Here is a 20871-nt window from a genome sequence, read left to right as displayed (position 1 = left end):
TTTATATTAACAATTACGTATTCAGAGTCAGGGCTTATGAAAGTAAAAAAAATATCAGCTGCCTCAATTTGAATCTACAACAAAGGAAAATATTTCTACTATACGACAATCAGGTGCGATTGCTCTGAGACAACAAGGGAAGCTGAACTTCCCCTAAAATTTCATAGAAGAAATGCTCAAATACGCACGATTGAATTTACATTAAAATAAGAATTTACACTGCATTCCTATGAGACAGTGCTGAGCAGGTTTTTTTCATGCAGCAAAGCGAGACGCTCATTGGATAAATGTGACAAAATCGTCACTTCCAGGGAGGCTCAGCTTCCCTGGGACCTAATGAAGCGGTAGGCGGGAGAGGACGCTCGGTGTATGCATGATGATTGGAGGAATTGTCTAAAAGGCTGTGACTGACAGCGAGCTCAGTCCCATACGGATATTTGTGAGTAGAGTCTTCTGACAGAGTGCCGTCCGTCGCTTATTTCCATAAGCGATAGAGCTCATTTTCACCGTTAAACCCATGTGAAAATCTTTGAGGTGTGTGTTGCTGTGGTTCTGAGTGTGGTTGAAAAACAGCTTCAATTAAATGTTCCTTTTACAAGTTACTGCCTCGCTACAATATAACAAATTTTATGATGTAAACATAAAGCGAGCTTCCCCTGTTTGAAAGACCAGCAGCCGCCACTGACTACAATATAAGATCAAATTAAACTTTAATGGTGTTATTAAATGACGTCGCCAACTTCTGAGCCTCAGCCACACCAAGAAAATACAGCAAAAGAATTTAAGTACGTCCTATGTCAACAACTGAGATAAAAAATTATATTATGAATTAAATACAATTAACGAGAAAGGCAAAAACATTTATGGACAGTGGTGTGCACTGCTGTTGGCCACTGTGTCTTTATTTTACAACAAGTTGAGAGGCAACAAATTCTACATATAGCAGCTTAAATGGCAAAAAATCAAAAGCTGCTTTCACACTGCCTGTTCAGGGTGGGAATGTTGCTCTGATATTCTACCATGCCATTCTGTACAAAACATATAAACACAGGATCGGGGGCAATGTCATTCCACTGTTACACTGGCAGCAGAGTAATTAACAGCGCTAAGTTGACATCTCTGTAAAATGACACTAGACGCTGTTGTGTTAAACGTCATGCCTCTAATGCTTCAGGGAAGCAGGCATGCTGTCTAAAACCGCACACTAGAGCAACATTATGCCACTGCTGTTTGGTTTAGTGTGGATTTCCTTTATAGCAGTATTGCGGAATCACTAATTAGAAAGTGGGTAATGAGACTTGTGCAAAATGAATTACCAAAGTCTGCTGTCATCTCTTAAGAAGGATCAGCTAAAGCTTTCTAATAACACAAACACTCAGTAATACAAAGAAAGAATTACAATAATCTTTAAAATGTGAGTTTCCTGTAACTTTAAGTCCCAGAACTTTTCTTGGTGCACTAATTGCTATTTTGCCTCTTGAAGTGTGCCACATTATATCTACTTCTATATATATGAATAATGCAGCACAATAAATAATAAAGTGTTTATGCTTGGGGCCAGGTTGGCTCTTTTAAAGTTAGCCAATGTAAACAACAAGCAACCTAGCACACAGAAAGAATTGCACTATGGCAACAAGAGTGACGATAAAGTAACAGAGAAGCTCATTCGAGCAGGATGTTGAATAAAATACGCAAGCCCAGATAAGTCCCTTGGTTCTATCTATTTATTTTCCAGACACGTCTACACCAATGTGTAAGCTCCATACCCTGAATACTTAACGGAGACTGCCAGCTGTCAATTGAGGGTAACTCAAAGTCAAAGAAGCAGAGCAGTTTTTTAAATCATAAACTAAATTAATTTCATTTCAAGGATCATCTGAGACAGTATGTCAGTTCACAGCTGCAAAATCTAACTATCCTTGAGTCATTATCCTCCTGCCAGGCTGTCACAGAGATAAAGATTGACAGAACAGTCTTTAACTGCAATTTTCTCCAAGAGGGAAATGGGAAAAACGAGACAACTTAGTGAGGAGAAATGAGCCTTTGTGTATTCTACATCAAACTTCTTGTTTCAATAATACTAACTGCTGCTCATCTGCATTGCTTCCTCACACGAAATATCCTCTACGCTGACACAAATGTCTCACACTTAATTTATTAATGTGTGACTACTTTATTAGGAGTTAAATCCTGCTTAAATAGACTTTTGACTGTTGTGTTTTGAGACTTAATTAGCATAAACAAGACAAGAAGACACAGGAAACCTGAAGGCGACAGAAACAGGCCTCTGACTGGAAAGGAATTCAAATCCTCAGGCCTGCTGGGAAAAGCTGTGCAAGTCAATTGAATAAGAAATACTGCTCTCACACTCAACAACGGCAATGACAACAAATCCTACCTTAAATATGCAGTGATTAATTCATGACCACTAGAAGGCAATGTGTGAGTGTAGAGCTCCCAACATACAGGACATAAACTAAAAGCTACAATTAAAGTGCATTGGTTTATCTTTAAGCACAAAAACACCAAGACAAATTCCTTATATGATATATGCAAACCGTCTCTGATTCTGATGCAAACTGATTTAATGTCTGTACACATTCAATTTATTTATTTATTTATTTCTGAAAGGACGAGGATCAGGAATCCTAAAATGCAGGAGTGGAAATTCTTAAATCTGTCCCAGTCTAGTGAGGTGAGAGGAATGCCAGAGCAATGATTGAGATGCTCTGGGATGAACAACCATCAACTGGGAGAGGAAAGAATGTGACTTCTGGAATAGCAGGTAGCAATTTCCTGGAAAAAGCTTCGGCGTTGTATCAGCCAATGCATATTTGAGTAACGGGAACACAGATGCACATGTTGTTTCGTATTACAGAGACGGACAGACACACGATGCACACAAGCGAAAAAAGAGAAAATGCACACACAACAGGACAGACCACACAAATACACTCACACACTAACTCTGAGGAGTGTTGGACTGAAAGAATCTCAAAGATGTTTATTAAGCTGAGCTGTTTTAAAGACATGACGTCATGTCTGTTACCCCGCTGACCACGGAGATATCTGAACTTTCCACTGGATAATCAAAGCTTGCCCTATTTTCTACACTCTCACAAACAGAGGTACTTGTTCTGCACACAGTTTACTGTACAAATGTCCAAATTAGACTTAAGTCAGCTCATGAACTAATTCAGTTCAAGAGGAGACAACACTTGTCCATCACAGCAGAGACCCGGGATGGCCCAATTAAACACAATTGTCAGTAATAGGCAGCAGTAGCGCCACCTTTTGGCCGGTCTTCACACAGTCTATACATAAATTTGACGGCTGATTTTGCCGTCACGCTCTCAGAGTCAAACTGAACACATTTACACTGACAGAGGAAGCAGAGTAGTTTGGGTTAATCGCAATTGGTGGTCGCTCCCTCAGAGAGATGAAGCAGTGTTTCCCATACATTCATTTATCTGTGGCGGTGTGCCACGAATAAATTATCTCCGCCACATATAGATTTTTCTGCTTTTGGCGCTACCTGTTCGACCTCGCTCATAAACACATTATAATGGGACTCAGTGTCTGTGAATGTAGCTTGTCTAGATTACTCAGATTACATGTAAATGTTTTTTTTTTCTCTAGATAGTAGCCTATATTTTTACACTGCAGGATTTCCTGATCAGATTTCTCAGCAAAAGTGCCTAAAAAAATAAAATATTTTATATACATTACAGTGCTTTCCACAGGTTTACAAGTGAGGTGCTAGCAAGGTACTGACAACTTGTCTACCTTTGAGTGCAACATTCATCTACACCCCCTTACCAGGCCGAAAGTGGGTGTTACTTCATATCTTTACTGCCACGTTTCATAAGACACAGGTCACCAGCTAGGGATGTAACGATATGGAAAATTATCACAGTAAACTATAATATCGTGATATTTTTTAAGCGCTGTAAAATGTCCAAAAAATAGATACATTGAAATAACTTCACTAAATTTTGTAACTTCCTTATCATACTAAAATGTTAACAGCCAAAATCTTATATTAAAATGAAAGTTTCACATTAAAGGGGCAAGGGATTGGCACAGCAACAGAAAATTTTATTTTAAATGAACAAAATACGTAAACACATTACAGGAGCAAAGCTTATTTGTCTGCTGTATTTTAACAGTCAGCAAAATATGTAAACAATTTATATATTATTTATTTATTAGCACGAGAAGAAAAATATATATATATAAAAAAAAAAAAAAACAATGCAAGAGTAGAACAAAAAACATACAATATATAGAATAGATATCACAAATGTGCAGGAGAAACCAAAAAAACCCCAAGGGCAATGGTCATCATTACACAGAATAATTCACACATTAGAAGTGTGCATGTGAGTCAGAGGATTACCTGTATGAGAAAAGGAGTGCATGTTCTCGTGTGTGTGTGTGTGTGTGTGTGTGTGTGTTAGGTCAAGACTGTGAGCAGTGAATTTAATTAACTTTATAAAACCGAGAGCCTTAATTAAAGGTTAACACGGCAGCGTTTTATGTTGTTTCCTTGAGCTTTATGTCGAGAAAGCATAACTGGCCGTCTATATCGATTCTAGCTCGCCGTACAATAACCATTATCACAGTGATTCAATCATAGTTGATCTCAATTAGCGTTACGTTACGTTGGTTTATATTCTGTCGGCTCCGCTCAGTGTTTTCAGCTCTGTTTTGTTTTGAAACACTTAGCAACATAGCTGCTAATACGGCTATTAGCTACTCAGCTAGTATTAGCTCCTAAGTGTCTTAAACGAAAACAGAAAACCTAGTCGCCGTTTATGAGGACAGATACGGCTCATATGTCCCATATACGTCGAGAGTTACACAGTATGACAATCTTAGTAAAACCGAAGTTCCTCACACAATAACTGATGTTTGCATAGCATAACTTGCATTGGCTGTAAAGCTGTGGGTGACGGTCACGGAGATGAGCCAGCAGATTTGTAGTGGTGCTACCCTTCGCAGCAACTTTCTTTCTACATGTTCTGCACACAGGATAGTTGTCCTCCACCAGCTGTCCCTCGGCATTCTTCAGAAACCCAAAGTACGCCCAGACCTCAGATTTTGTGCGTTTAGTTGGGGGGGGGGGGGTGTCCTGAGTGCTGCTATCACCACCTTCCGCCATCTTTTCATTTTGTGTTTACACATGCTACGCATTCACGCAGCGCCTGCATCGCGAATGAGGCTGTTATTACATATCCTGATAATCCACCGTGATAATGCAATTAATTTAAACATAAACGGTAATTCTTACCGTGTAAAAATTAACACAACAATCCATTTAATTCCGCTGCAAGTTGTAAAAACCAACAAGACGTAAATAAATCTGCTTACCCGTCTCTGTAGTTGATGACCGTATCGATGATGGCGTTCATTTGCTTGGTGAGTTTCGGGGGGTTGGGGGAGAGTTTCTCAGCTGGTGGACGCCCACGTTTCTTCTTGGTCTTGGAGCCTCCGTCGTCTCTGCTCGATGAGTCCTTGTCCTGACGTCTCTTGCGTTTGCGCTTCTTAAGCCGGATCTCCTCCTCCATCTCTTCCAGGTTTCCATCCTCGATAGCCTGGAGTCGAAAAGGACCAGAGCAAAGACAGGGTTGATTCTCACTTTGTCCGCATATGATGAGGATCATTCAAACAGGAAATGTGTGAAATTAAGGGTTTTCAAAGGCAATGTAGTATCTTTAACTCTGATACTAAGCTCTTGTAGTCATGCTCCTTAGCATACCTTTAATTTCTTCAGCAGCAGGTCTCTACACATTTTCTTCTTTTAATTAGAGCCTCTCTGAACTCCAGTTATTTACTTCCAACATATTGTTACCTGTCTCAAAGTTTCTCTGTCCTAATCTAGTTTTCCCTGAAACACCTGAACCACAGTCAATAAATAGATCTAACAGGGCCTCAGAGGTCTCTCCAGGGGAGCGTGTCATAGTGCATTTGGTGTGAGTCACTGGGTGCCTTTAGCATCAGGCTACAATAAAAGCTTCTGCATAGATCCAGGCCAGATCTGCTGACTATAGATATTAATTTTGCTTGTTGTGTTGTTTAGTCAATCTAAAAGTCATGCTGTCAATTTACATTACTGCAGACTTTGAGTACCATTTACTAAAAACTACACAGCCCAGCTGTTCAAGGACATTACTGAACCTTAAAAAGTAAACTATATATTTGTGACTTATGTTTTAAGATTTATGTCTTCAGTCAGAACAAATGAGCTGAGGGCTGCCAGCCACAGACAAGGGAAGGAAGTCAAAAGGTTTTGAGAGATGGACTAACACATTGTTGATTTTTGTCTTTCCATGGGACTAAAAGAAAGAAAAATGAACAAGCTACTTGTGTGTTATGATACCCTGATTTATACTCCAGCAGACTGAAGATAAACAAAACAAAAATGGAAAAAGGTATTTTGTTTCAGACAAAAGAAAGTAAAGTGTTGAATGAATGGCAGTCTTGAATATAAACAATATGAGATTACATCTTCCACTGTACTGCCCACTGATTTAATGACTAAACAAGTGTGGCGTTCCGACAGGTGCGGAGATAAATCAAATCAATCAGTATATAACAAAAGGTAGGAAATAAACAAACTCTTTAAACAGCTCTTTGAAGCAACCGCAGTTTGTTCTTCCATAGCTATTAGGGTCAATAGATAATTCCACAGTTGAATAATACATATTGTGTTGTTAAACAATCCACAGCAGTTGCATTTATCAGTGTATTTGTTTATTTATCACTGAGAAAAAAAAATTAAATGTCATAGATTGATAGATATACTCAGACTTTACCCGCAGCCACTGTTTTTCAGTCAGCGTGTCGCTGTAGTCCACGTCCCGACGACAGCGCGATCCCCGTCCGAACATCTTCTCCTCCTCCTCTTCATACGTGAGCCGTTCGACCTCGGCTTCGTCTTTGATGATCCAGGAAGGCAACTCGTCCTCCTCCATGAGACGAGGCTTACGCTTTGGGTTCCTGGCGTCCTCGCGGCGTCGGTCCATGTCCATGCGCTGACAGAGGACAAAAAAGACACGTCAGCAGGTGGCGACATGATTCTTGGTTCCTTAATGTTATACCACATAACTATAAATGTAGCTTTAGATTCAATAATGCCGAATGCACTTTTGGATAAAGCCCTTTTACAAATTACACACTTAGTGCCAGCCCTATCCTGTGGCTTGCTTCCAGATACTCAGGAATTATATTTGATATCTTGCATCTAGCCACTATAGAGTGAGCCAACACGAGCTGGATGAAACACAAAAGATGTGATGACACCGCCAAGTACCAGTGAATCTTGAGGTTATGTAAGGCCACGTTTTTCAATACAGCATCTGGCTCAGATCTATTCTGACTAACTGTGGGTATAAGTCTGTCATTGGCCGTCAATTTCGGATGAATATTACAGCATGTCAAACACAGAGCTGTGTGGCGTGAAACTGTCAAGCGGTGTACTGTGAGTGACACAATGACTGTGGTCCTGTTTCCATGACAAAAAGTATTCATTTACTATTCATGAAGACGTGTCAGGCTGGGAACAGCTGCTGCCAAATCCGAAGGTGCCTGAGCAAATGATGACATTTAACCTGCGTAATGGTCTCAACATGATCGACAACCTATAATTATTTTGAGGGTAGATGTACGAGTGCCAGCTGTCAGCTTGTCCTCTATAAGACCTGTTATTTAAAAGTTTTACTTGGTGTGATTTTCTTACCATAAAGAGCTCAAATTCATCTTCATTGCGGGCTATCATCTGGTTAAGAGTTTCATCATCGGGTATCTCATCTTCCTCCTGGAGTTTTGAAAAACATCAAGAGACAGTCTTAGTTTTAACTGTTTCAGCAAAACAGAAGCTGAACATGCTCATTTCAAAACAGATCGGTCACATGCGGCACACAGATTTGATCAAACACCAATTAAATAGCTGAGACTGCATTATAGAAACATGGTTATGTAAGTGATGAGGGTTAACTTGCTGATCGTATCTTTGGAGCTTACTCTGCACTAATTCAATCAAAAGCAGAGTGCATAATTTAACTAGAGGGGAAAATCTATTTCGAGCCTCGGACATTTGTTTTATAAACATATCTTATCAAGCACAAACACCACATATAAATCTAAACACAAGTTAGAAACTCACACCATACCTCATTCTGCTCCTCGGTCTCTAGAATGGCCTGGAGGAAGGCACGGCGCTCGTGGCTCGAGGATTTCTGGTCAAACATGCCCGCCTGGATGACTTTCTGATCCACGTTGAGTTTGTATTTGGCGGCTGCCAAGATCTTCTCCTCCACGCTGTTGACGGTGCAGAGGCGAAGCACGCGCACCTCGTTCTGCTGACCGATGCGGTGAGCCCGGTCCTGAGCCTGAAGGTCCTGGAGTCAGCAGATAAAAGAGAAATATGAGATCATTTCAGCTGCCTCGACATAAAAGTCAAAACATACAAACATCCTTAAATAGCCCTTTAAATCTGCTTTTGTTTGTCTCAACCAAGAGCTGCAGACACTATAAAGGTAGTGAACACTTTCCATGATCAAACTTTCAGATTGTGCGCACAAGCACTGTCTTTACAGGTTATAAACTGATGGACGTACCTGGTGTGGGTTCCAGTCACTGTCAAAGATGACGACAGTGTCAGCAGCCTGCAGGTTGAGGCCGAGGCCGCCGGCTCTGGTACTGAGCAGGAAGATGAAGTACTGCGATCCTTCTTCATTAAATTTCTTCAGCAGTGCTGCTCGGTCCTCAGATTTGGTGGTCCCTAAAAAACAAAGCATGGTCATTTTAAAATGGAGAGCCTGTCAAGTTCACTTTGTGTCCCCATGTCAGATATCACCTACAAACAATGCCTCATCTGTGACCTATAAACTGTTTCAGAGGTGTCTGAAAAGGGCATGGGGCAGCTCTAATTAATCAGAGTTCAAAATGTGATAAAACCATACAACAAGCACTTTATACATCTGACAACATGCTTCTAAATTATGCTAACTAAAGAGGTCTTCAGCTGCAAATGACATGGCTAATAATTGTGTTTCTTTCTGAAAGTGCTGAGCGGATGTTGTAAAAGCTGTTTATCAAAATGATTCCTTTCACTCATTTCTTTCTTTGGTTGCGCACCAAAATAATAATTATGTGACTGAATTGATTCAAACTGCTCACCTCAAACTAAACATGTTTTTCTAACGTGTGTCCTTCACTTTCAGCATTTTATAAGCTCATTTCAGAACCCTGAATTACAGCCAGAAACACACATAACACACTAAACTGTGAGTTACTGCAGGTCGGTGTGAGGCTGGACTGTTTTCCCTGCTGGAGAGAAGATATCTGTCTCATCTGTCACTCACACACAGCAGTTGAGGAAGAATGAAGTGAGAGATTACATTGCATATTGTATTTTAGAGGCTGACCAATTTATTTTGGCCAATTAATCAGCAGCAATAGGATGTCTTACAAACTACTGTTATAGTATCTGCTTTTAAAAATCAGGTCACTCTCGTTTTCTTGTTTAAAAAAGAGCCTGAAAATGAATGAATAACATCTCTGTGATCTCAGGTCTCTTTTTTCAGATCTAGTGGCTAATAGGATTGGCTTTGTTTGAGATGCTCAGTGCGGGTATCATGCTGAGCGTATATGAAGAGAATTTTAGTCAACTTAAATCAGAAATGAGGTATGATCCTTTTCATACACCAAATACATAAAGGGATAAAAGGATTACATGGGCACCAAATCCGACTTTATCTCAAATCATGATCATGTGTATTGTTCCAGCTACAAGTTGGGAAATAAAAGTTGCATGTCTTTATGTAGTAGTTGTCTGCTTGGTACACAGAATGTTGTGTGTTGATGTGTTATAGCAAACATACTTTGGGTTTTATACACCACATGATGAACCTGCATGGGCAGCTTCAAATGCCCTCCAATATTGTCTCACGTGTGAGCAATAATATATTACAAGGTGTCCTGTTTAACAAAGTAATGGATAAAGAAAATGGAGCAGCATTTTCTCTGACATCTGAATTATTTTCTCTGTTACACATTACATAACAGTCATGTTTTCTGTCCTTGAGAAAGTTGAGAACTGAGTATTTTAGCAAAGGGTATCTGCTGATTTAAGTCTGATCTTTATTTTCCTAAATGTTTACACATATATCTCTACTCAATCTGACACCTTATTTTTCAGGAGCTACAAGATCCAAGTACTAGACGTTCTGGTTCAAAACTAAGTTGATAAACTTATTGATATGATATGAATAAAATTTTGACTGGGAGAATTCAACACCTGGGGCTGTATCCACAACCATTCTGAGAACACTCTGATACTCTAAGTATGGAATCTTAGCTTAGCAGTGATTTAAGCCTAGTTCACATTATATGATTTTCACCACGATTTTGACAATGCAGAGGATCTTGAGAGCCACCTTGGGCAGATATTCTGCCACAACGAGTCCTCACGTGTGAACAAGCCTACGAACAAGTCGCCCCCTCGTCTGCGACTGGGACTGGATATCTGGCACACTAGAAAACTGGAGATGTGTGACACGACTGGATACGTCCCACGTCAGCACGCAGGAGGATGGAAGAAATGTGAGGAGGACAAGCCGCAGGGTTGCCAGGTCCGCTTACTGGCTGCGACTTTGGGTCGTGTTTTTTTTTTCTGAAAAGTCGCTTACAAATATTGGTAGTCGGGGGTTGCGTTTTTTTGGGCTTGTTTCTAAAGTGGAGCTGCTGATTTGGGCTTGCTCTACTAAACGTCACCTTTCTCTATATATATCCGTCGCTTCTTTTGGGCTTGCTTCCATAGCCCTGGTTGCTTGTTTCTCTCCCAAGATCTGGCAACACTGACAAGCAACAAGCAACAACAACAATGGCGGCGTCCACAGGATGACGGGGAGCGCGTTGTGTTTGGACCCAGGCCCTGGAGGCAGATCTGATTCAACACTGGGAAGAATATCCATGCCTTTACAATGTGTCGTCTCCAAGTTAGGTGATGTCACCGTGTTATCTGGGGCTCTGTCGGCGAGGGCTCGGTGGAGAAATCTTGTGGTGTGCACACACAGGTCGTAACGCAATTGGTGAGACTCCCGATGACAGGATCACATGTCGCCAGGTATGAACACTCAAAAGATTACAATAGTCTGTGTGATGCAAAATCAGGGTGAAAATCGTGTCATGTGAATGAGGCTTTAGGAAAGTTCTCAGAGCAGCTCTGAGCAAGAAAGGGACAGAAACGTTTACCTTAGTGAGGAGGTGTGGTTGACCCCGTTGCTAGGTGTGATGCTTTCTTTTAACAAGTGTGATTGATTTTCACAGACAAGCCCATCTGTGATTCTGCAAGGTGTAAATGAAATGAACCGTGTGAACTGTGAAAGTGTTGTGATTGTTAGTGTGATCACTCTGCTGATGGAAGGTCGAGACAGGCCCAAGTCATCACTGCTGCACTGGTACATTTTTCCAGTTTTTAAAAATATCTTAATACTGTTAACAGTTTATGTCTCGCATTATAGGGTTATTGCGCTGGGTGAGAAATGTATAGTGTATCCTTAATGGGATCGACCACAAATATTTTCCCTGCGCTATCTAGTCTGCAGCATTTAATTTACTCACTGTCATCCAGCATTGGGATAACTTTTCTCCTACCTCTGTGTCTTTCTGACATTTTTTCTTTTGATTAAGAAACTCTGAAGCCTCTTAGAAGTCCTCCTCCCTGCCCCTAACAGTTTTCCACCTTAGGAGCTCTTTTAAGGGCTGAGATGCTCTGTGAATAACTTTTATCTTTACAAGGACCTAGTCATGATTGTGAGAATTTTCTTGGAATTTCATCACTAGGACCAACACTCAGATGGACAAAACTCAGTAGGGTGCAGTAAAGGAAGAATTCATTCTTGCTCTTTTTAGGGGTGTGAAATTATTGCGTTAATTGCAAATAATTAATCACAGCCATATTTAACGCGCAATGTTTTTTGATCGCGTTAATCTCATTTTTAATCTCTAACTTTACTGTTTCTGTATGCCACAGAGTTGCCTTTTATAAAATCTGTCTGTAGGCGTACGATTGGGCTTCTTTGTGCTTGACTTGTGGGAGAGCTGCAGCGCTACAGAGCAGAGCCCAGCATCAGCATTGCATGAAAAGCTGTCTGCCCTAGCACGCAAATATCTGACCTCCCCGGCAACCTGGATTTCGGGGCTGTCCCGAATTTTTCGGCACAGTCCTGAATCCAAGCAGTTGTCCAGAATCCTGAATCCTGCCCTGATTGTCCCGAAAATTACACTAGAGCACAGTCTGGAGTAGTTATTGCCTGATAAAACATTAAAAACTGATCATGGTGGTTGAGTTGTCATGCAGCTCCCACCGGCTGCACATTGGCTGCAGCAGTTCCTACATGAATTAAGGGTGTTGTAGTTTGAAGAAGAGAAGACAGCACAACTTGCAGCCGCAAGGACAGGGAAAGCGCAGGCTGCCACGAGAAGGAGTGATTTGCATGTTGCAGTGCAGCCTCTTGTTCTAACTGTTCAAAACTGTTCTATAAACTGATACAGCTGTAACGAATGTACCAGGTGTCTTTTATTTTGTTAGCTTTTATTTTTTATTAAGTTTAAAGGACAAGTGCACTTACATTGATCACTTCCATGAAATAAAACGAGAAATTGGAAAAGAGGAAAATAATTTAGAAAATGGTTAAAATAAAATTAGGGAACTGATCACAGATGTGTTGTTTCTGTGTGTTTTTACATCTATTGTTGCGTTAATCTGCAGCTATGCTTTTAATGAAGCTGACATGTCATGACAGTCAAGCACCCCCCTTCTCAAAAACAATAGAATGTAATGGCTAGGTGTACTGCATCTGTGTTCAAGTGTGTTATTGTTGAAAACAATAATTATGACTTTATAAAACCACTTTTTGTAGTATATATCAATCTGATCATCTGCCACAATAATGTAATGAATTTAAATGAAAATACCTCAAGTTGAGGGCTTTTCTCTGCAATTTTGAGATGAGATTAAAAAAGAGATTAATTAGATCAATTAATTACAGATCATAATTAATTAATCTCTCCATTTTTTTAATCTCTTGGCAGCACTAGCTCTTTCATCAGATTTTAGCTGATACATTGTATAAAACAACACGTCTAGCTACATTACACACATTATAAAGATGTAACCACCTGTAGATTTGATAATCATGGAATGCATAAACACAAGAGACAGCGTGATCTTACCATCCAGACGTAAATACTGGAAGTTGCGGTAGCTGAAGTAGTCCTCCATGATTGTCATCAGACTGGTCATTTGGCAGAACAGCAGGACTCGGTGGCTGGTGGCCTGCAGCTTCGGCAGGATGCGATCCAGGAGCTCAAACTTCCCAGAAGCTCGATACAGATCAAGCCTGAGCGGAGGTAATGAGGCAAAACATGTAACATAAGTAATCATTACCCAAATATTGACTATCACAGACAGCAGTTGATGTTCTAAATTGGCCAATGATTCCCTAAACTGCCCATTAAAACCACAGTTGACTTCTTTGTTTGGTTCTGTGGGGCTGTACTTTGTCACAGCTGCGCTTTGAGTTTAGCGCTCAAATCAACATGCCAACATGCTCACAGTGAAAATAACTGATTTAAAATTGCACTCTTACAAAGGGGTCAGACTTGTGGTTGACTTTTTTTTTTTTTTTAAAGAATCAAAAGTTATGCAGCAAACACAGAGAAATTATCTTTGTTATTCCATGAATGTATCCTTAATCGTCACATGAAGTCATACAAGGTACGACTCCAGTGAAATGCGATCCTGTCAGCTGCTTTAATTTGTGCGTTGCAAGTTATTCCTTTTTTGCCTCTTCTAACATTGCTGGCTGCTGCTTCGTAACTGTCCATATTTCTAGATGGTTCTGGTAATCCATGGTTTCTGGTTGTGGAATGATTTAAATGTAGCTTTGGGTACAAGCTCATAAGTTCACTGATGTCATCTGTGACGTTGATGGTGGTGTCCTGAGAGCAAATCTGATTGGCTCCATCTCTTGAATCACTGGTGGCACATGTCATAGTTTATTTAAATACCTTGACCTCAACAAGATGGCCAGATGGTCACCTTTCCCCAAACACAGGCAGCACTGCTCTACAGCCACCTCTGAACGATGTTAAGCAGTTATCCAAAGTGTTTATTCCTCTTTTAGGGCAGGGTGAACAGAAACAGAGCAGCACCTCATGCTCCTTCTGTCACACCAGTCCTTATCTACTATAAAACTCATGCCTCCTCTCCTTCTCTCACCAGAGTCCTCTGCTCTGTTGGATCGGTATAAAGACAAGAGTCACTTCGTCACTTAATGCCGTTTGCTATTCCAGGATTTACCCATGTTTTGGTGAAACAAAGGACAGCACAGTTCCTGATGTCCCATTTTAAACTGGTGCAGGCCTGAAGGTCTTCCCATTAATTATGTAATGCTTTACAGTGGCTAGCAGGATTGCGGCCTATGTTTGATTCCTCCACACGTCCATGCTGTCAGGATGGTGGCTGGTGCCCATCTTCTCCAGCCTTTCCTTGATGTTTACTGATGTCTACATTTGAAAAACTCAACCTAGCCAGCTAGCAGAGTCGCAGGAGAGGCGGGTTTACAGACAGGTGAGGCAATTTTATCATCCCGATGAGCTACCTACGGCCACACACCACCACCATCCAAAACCAACCACAAAACCACCACTGACACTTGCAAAATGGATATAAGACCATAAATTTAGCACAAATTTAGCAGAGCTGATGGAGAATTTACAGGCAAAGTCCACACCTACGTCACAATTCTAATGCCAACAGCTCACTCAGAGTCTACTGGTTCGTACCAAAACCTGAAGAATATTACAGTGAAGTGATAATGGAAGTATAATTTGTGACAGGACTGGAACACTTCATGTTCTGTTCTGTGAATAGTTGCTGTCTGCTGCCAGGTACCAATAAGTACTGTAGAGTTGTAGCACTTATCTGACACTTCAATGCTATCTTGACATCAGAGCAATTCAAGAAAATTGCACTTATCTGACACTTCAATGCCATCTTGACATCAGAGCAATTCAAGAAAATCAAATATAAATGACAGCCATGACTTGGGCTGTTGGCTTTTCTCTATTCAATCATCACATGGTCCGACATGGGTGGCTTTTACTTTTATTAAATAAATTTGTAAGATCCGACCATCTATCTGCTCTCTCCTATTTAGCATTTACAAACTTTAAATAACTGGTTAACTACACACTGCGATGTAGTTATAAGCAGATATAAGTGTTTGTTAATGTCATCCTAAACAACTATAACTCCTTCTGTTGGCACCCATTAGTGAGGGCTGGTTTGTAAACCGTAAAACACGGCTGTAATAGAATAAAACATGTCTTCATAGGAGTTGGATCTGATTCAGTTATAATTGTTGACAAATATTGAACATTAATAAACACTTTAAAGGTGCTTATATAGTATTTTATAAACTAGCAAAATCGTTATGGTGCTTATACATGCTAAATCGGGAAGAAGTGTTACCATTTCACTCTATAACCAAGGTTTTAAAGATCATACACATAACACATCTGTGACAACGATCCTCACAGTATTCGTGTGAACACATATCCTGATCCAGTATCAATTTGGTATTTGTCATTCCCAACACTTTCTAGCACTGGATGAAAGAAATACAGTAAAATGGGGTGTGTTTCTGTCAACTTACCCGCTGATGAAGCCGTTTGGAAAGCCCAAGTGCTCAGCAAAGGATTCCTAAAACACAGAGCATTTACTGGTTTAAATAAAGAGAGACTCATCAAACTAACACCTTCATTTAATTTGTCTGTCCTGGGGATAAACTCCCAAACAAGTCCCTGAGTCATATTAAAAATGAAAGGTCAGGAACTTGTTAAGGCAGAGTGATTACAAGGTTCCTCTTAAATCAAATCTGTTGTAACCCTGAAGATAACAACAGTTCACTGCTTGGAAAGAGTTTTAACAGGCTGATCTATGAATCAGATTGTAGTGTAATGACCTTAATCAGCCGACGAAGAAAAACAAATTTGAGACATCATCCCAGATATTACTGCAGGAACAATATATTAAAAAAGATATTTGGATTAAATAATATCAAAAATGTTTCTTTTTCTATTGAAGGTAATAAATATACAATTAGCTGATAATTCCAGTGGGTAAATGACAAAGACATGCATAAGTGTTCCAATCGTCAACACTACATATCTGTCAGCAACTGCAAGTCCCACATCACCCCAGTCATCCACGGTGTTCCTCAAGGCTCGGTGCTTGGCCCCCTCCTCTTCATCCTCTACATGTTGCCCCTTGGAAATATCATACGCCGCCATGGACTACACTTCCACTATTGCGCTGCTAAACATCTCCACCAAATCCATCACCCCAGTCATTTTTTCCACCATCACAAACTGCCTGACTGACATCAAATCCTGGATGGACAACAACTTCCTGAAACTAAACAGCAATAAAACAGAACTCATCATTACTGGACCTAAAGCTCTCCTACCCTCTCCTCAGGACTTCTCCCTCCACATCGACAGTCACAATGTCACTTCCTCCCCTCAGTACGAATCCTCGGTATCATAATTGACCCCACTCTCCCCTTCAAACGCCACATCAGCAACATCACCAGGACATCATTCTTCCATTTCTGCAACATTGCCCGTCTCCGCACCTCCCTCACCCACTCAACTGCAGAAATACTCATCCACACCTTTATAACCTCCAGACTCGAGTACTGTAATAGCATTCCCTATGGTCTTCCCTCTACTAGCCTTCAAAAACTGCAACACATACAGAATTCTGCTGCCCAGTTACTCACCCACACCCCCTCTAGGGACCACATCACCCCTGTCCTCAAACAGCTTCATTGGCTCCCTGTCCAATACCACAAACTCCTCCTCATCACCTACAAACCCCTCAATAACCTTGCCCCCTCTTATCTCACTGACCTCATCCACCGCCATTCCCCCACCTGCCGACTTTGCTCCAACACTAAAACCAAGCACCAAACCTTGGGGGACTGAGCCTTCACCGCTGCTGTCCCAACCCTCTGGAACTCCCTCAAACTGGCATCTCCCTAGTTTCTAACAGTCATTTTTCATTTTTCATTTTTATTTTATTATCAATGTTATTTTTCAGCACTGTAAAGCGTCTTTAAGTGTCCTGAAAAGCGCTATATATAAATCTGATGTATTATAATTATTACTATTATTATTATTATTATAAGTGGGGCAGTGTCGCATTGTCCAGTGTCAGTATTCACAGGCTTCTAACAGCCAGTATCGGTGACGTTAGGAGCACTCACCTCAATGTGCTGGAACATGTATGGGTGGTTGCAGATCTTCTTCAGCTGCATGATGGTGTTCATTAGGGTCTTTGCTCCTCCTTTGCCCTGGGGAAAATTGTAACATGAATAAAAGATGTTTAATGCCAGATCAAAACAATAATACTTGTCTTTATGTGAGTGTGATCGTCCCCTGGCTTGTTCACTTAATCTGTTTTGTATCTTTTTAATGTTACAGGTTTAGCTGGGAGCACCTGGGCCCGGTGCTTTCATACTATAAAACCCCCACCTCCCTGACTGAGACTCTCTCTTCCCTTCGGTGCATTGTTTGTTGTTTTCACCATCAAACACCTCACACGTTTATCTATTCATGTAAATAAATGGCTTATTATTTTGCCTTCAGCCTCCCTTGTTTATTTACAAATCCAGCAGTTACAGGAAACATTATCATTCCTTCAAAGTTGTGTTTGTGTCCACCTGACGAATTTAAAGCCTATGTTCATTCTCCTTTAGCTCTGATTTTGGTCTCTACCAACTCCTAAGAAACTCCTTTAACTGCTGAACACAATTGTGCCCACTAGGTTGTGTAGAGTGGATTTTTAGAACCTTTCCTCTGTAAACAGCTGCCTGCTGCAGCTGAAAACAAGGCTATGAGAGTGGTGAGAGAGAACCCAAACAGTAAAGTTGTGGTCCTGTGAGCTAAAAGTGACCTGAAACTCTTTAAGGTCTGTGAAGCCAAGTGGAGCTGCAGATTCGACTGATAATTCTCTGTAGGTCCATCACTATGAGTAACTAATTTCACACTGTCACTTTGTTTTCACCTTGTCATTTGATATGTTATGTTAAAAACAAACATTATAGCAGCTTTAATTATCTTTAACAGCACTGAAAACCTCAGAGGACTTCTTTCCATCACAGTGTTGTCAGGTAGTGCCGGTAATGTACTTTAAGAATCAGACAGTTAATATTATGTACTAACACAATATTAACTGTCTGATTCTTAAAGGATTTTGAGTTGTGTATTCCAATTTCTCTATGATCTGTGCAGTGTGCACCCCCGGAGGTTAAGAAAACAGACTCCAAGAACCAAGATGTAGCTTCAGAAGTTGAATGAAACCTACAATATTCTCTTAGTCTTAAGCAAAAGCACAGAGAAACTGCAGCTCCAATTAAACAAACAAAATTCAGTAATCTTCTAATGTGAAACAGCAGGCAACTACAAACATCCCTGAGTTCTTAACTAAACGGCTCAGTTTGTCAGCTTGTCACCCAGTGATAAAACAAAGCAGAGACGTACTGCGAATTCACAGGGGTCTCAGTATGTTTACCTTCTTGTCTTTCTCTGAGCCGTCAGTGAGGAGGATGCCTTTCTGCATGTGGCGATACAGAACCTTCTGTATGGCAGACATGTCACACTTTACGACGTACTCCACCTGTGTGAATGACAATGAAGACAACGCATCTGTGAAACAGTCTTTTTAGTGGCAAGGCTGTTGGAGCTGAATGCACTTGATTCTTGACACTGAGGAAAACACAACAGTTAGTAGGAGAGGAAATATAAAGCAAGGGAAAAGATGAAAAGCGCATTACAGCACAACCTTGCCATAATACCCATACCTATACCTATACCCAAGCACAATCTCTAAAGTGGAGGTCAGTCTGTGCAAGTCATTAAACTATTTTTCAACAACCACGTCTCAAGATCAAGTGCACACTGTTAAGAGCTCCTTAACCTCAACTGTCTGTAGAGTTGAGAATGAAGTTGAATGGAAGTAACATTATGTATGTAACTGTCTACAAGCTGTGCTATATTTTAAAAATACAAACATTGCAAAGCTTAAAAAATAAGCTTAATGTGCAGTAAACAGTGTATAGCTTTTAGCTTGCTGCCCAGGGCCTAAACTTCAGTGGGACATTACTAGTACTGCGCATAATTTCATCAATGCCAGAAAATGAGCACTTAAAACGCAGGAAATTCCCGCATACATTTATGGCAATGTCTAATAAATTTCAGCCAATGTTTGCACCGCTGCAGATTGTGGGATGACTGACTGGAAAGCTGCACCAGACAGGCAGACTTTAGCCATGGAAAACACACCTGGCGCTCTGTCTCCTTCTCCCTACAAGGCTACAAGCCCCCTCTGCTGTTGCAGCATCCCTTGCTGGCAAACACAGACAGGTTTTATGATGTCATTTTGAAGGCATGCAAGATGGAACATTGGTGGAACCCGAAAGGACTAGCACAAACGGCAGTGCCAGTGATGTCAATGTTAACAACATTAATCCTCAGGCTCCTCAGACAGGCAACAGTAACAGTATACTACGGTGAAGCAACAGTCCAAAGACATGTTTCACGCTAAGTGGCTCAGACTATATCCGTAGCTTGAACTTAACAACTGTGAAATGAGCTGCATGATCAGTAAAATGTGCGATGCTGCACCTTTACCAGCCTATTGTACAAAGCTTCACCTCTAATTCCAGGTGGCATTTCGCATACAGCAGGGAAAGGGAAAGAATAGAGCAAGGAGGCAAGAGAGAGGAGGGGGCCACCAAAAGAAAGACAAAGGGCACTGATGCAGCTCAAAGAGAAGACCACTTCAGAGGAGGAGACAGAGACAAAAAATTATGACAATCTATATAGGTCAGAGACTTCGAAGATGGACGAAAAGTGCTGCCCTTTGTAATCCATTTTACTGGAAGGAAGTCGGTATAAGAAGTAAACTTCGAGGTGGACGTCACTCCTAAAGTTCATAGTAAACCTAAAATATATCAGGCGAGGAGGGGGAGAGGAGGTTATGTTGAGAGAAACTGGCAGATCAGAATTAATGTGTTAGTTTAGCTGTCTTTTCATTTTCAACCACTATTATACATTTAACAGTAAACACCAGTGTTCATGATAAAAGTACAGACTCAGAACTTGAAAATAATATGTCATTTTTTGTTCCCTGAGGTTCTCAAGATGCTTTTAGCCTCCCATGAGAGGGCAGGGGTCTCACATTAATCTAAGATCATTTCTCAGAGCATCTTCTTGTGCATTGCATTTAGGAAAGGCCTCTTCAGCTTAAGAGGTTTTCAAATCGTCTTGGTCTCAAGATGCCTCTGGGAAACAGGAGTGGCCACAGTGTTTAATTACGATGATGCCTGACAAGGATACACTTACCGTGAACCCTTTATTTCAGTTGACTACTTACAAACAAGTCAGATGTTCGTCTAAATTAAGTTCATAACAAGGCATTTATGTTGCCTTGTGAAATTAATTTGTAATTTGGCCACAGAGAACACTGGATTTTTATGAGGAAGGGATGCACATTAATTTCAGGCATTTGTGAAGCTCTGACACAGTCGTCTCATTAGTGTTCTTGATGAATACTTACAGATGGAAAATTGCTTGCTTCAGCAGTTACAGGGCTACAGCCTCTAATAACTGCTGAAGTGGTAGCATTAATTTCAAGGATGTCAAAGACTGTGCCAGCGCAGTTTTTATATTTGGATCAGTCATAAGTGACCATGAAATAAACAAGGTAACGACCCACGCTGTTATCAAAACACG

At 40.7% G+C, this 20871-nt stretch overlaps 1 protein-coding gene across 1 annotated transcript in view; it reads right to left on the bottom strand.

Moving 5' to 3' along the window:
* Positions 1-20871, bottom strand: part of smarca2 (SWI/SNF related, matrix associated, actin dependent regulator of chromatin, subfamily a, member 2) — a 69464-nt gene that overhangs the window by 14103 nt on the left and 34490 nt on the right. The window contains exons 21-29 of the mRNA XM_049578464.1: positions 18650-18754; positions 17343-17429; positions 15729-15775; positions 13243-13409; positions 8622-8785; positions 8175-8402; positions 7742-7819; positions 6819-7037; positions 5374-5597 (exon numbers count right to left, since the gene is read on the bottom strand). Coding sequence (XP_049434421.1) covers positions 5374-5597; positions 6819-7037; positions 7742-7819; positions 8175-8402; positions 8622-8785; positions 13243-13409; positions 15729-15775; positions 17343-17429; positions 18650-18754 — 1319 coding nt within the window. The remainder of the gene's footprint in view (positions 1-5373; positions 5598-6818; positions 7038-7741; positions 7820-8174; positions 8403-8621; positions 8786-13242; positions 13410-15728; positions 15776-17342; positions 17430-18649; positions 18755-20871) is intronic.

This window comes from Epinephelus fuscoguttatus, linkage group LG6 (assembly GCF_011397635.1).
Source record: "Epinephelus fuscoguttatus linkage group LG6, E.fuscoguttatus.final_Chr_v1".
NCBI lineage: Eukaryota > Metazoa > Chordata > Actinopteri > Perciformes > Serranidae > Epinephelus > Epinephelus fuscoguttatus.
The sequence above is the reverse complement of the archived record's forward strand: the minus strand, read 5'-3'. Positions and strand labels throughout refer to the sequence as shown.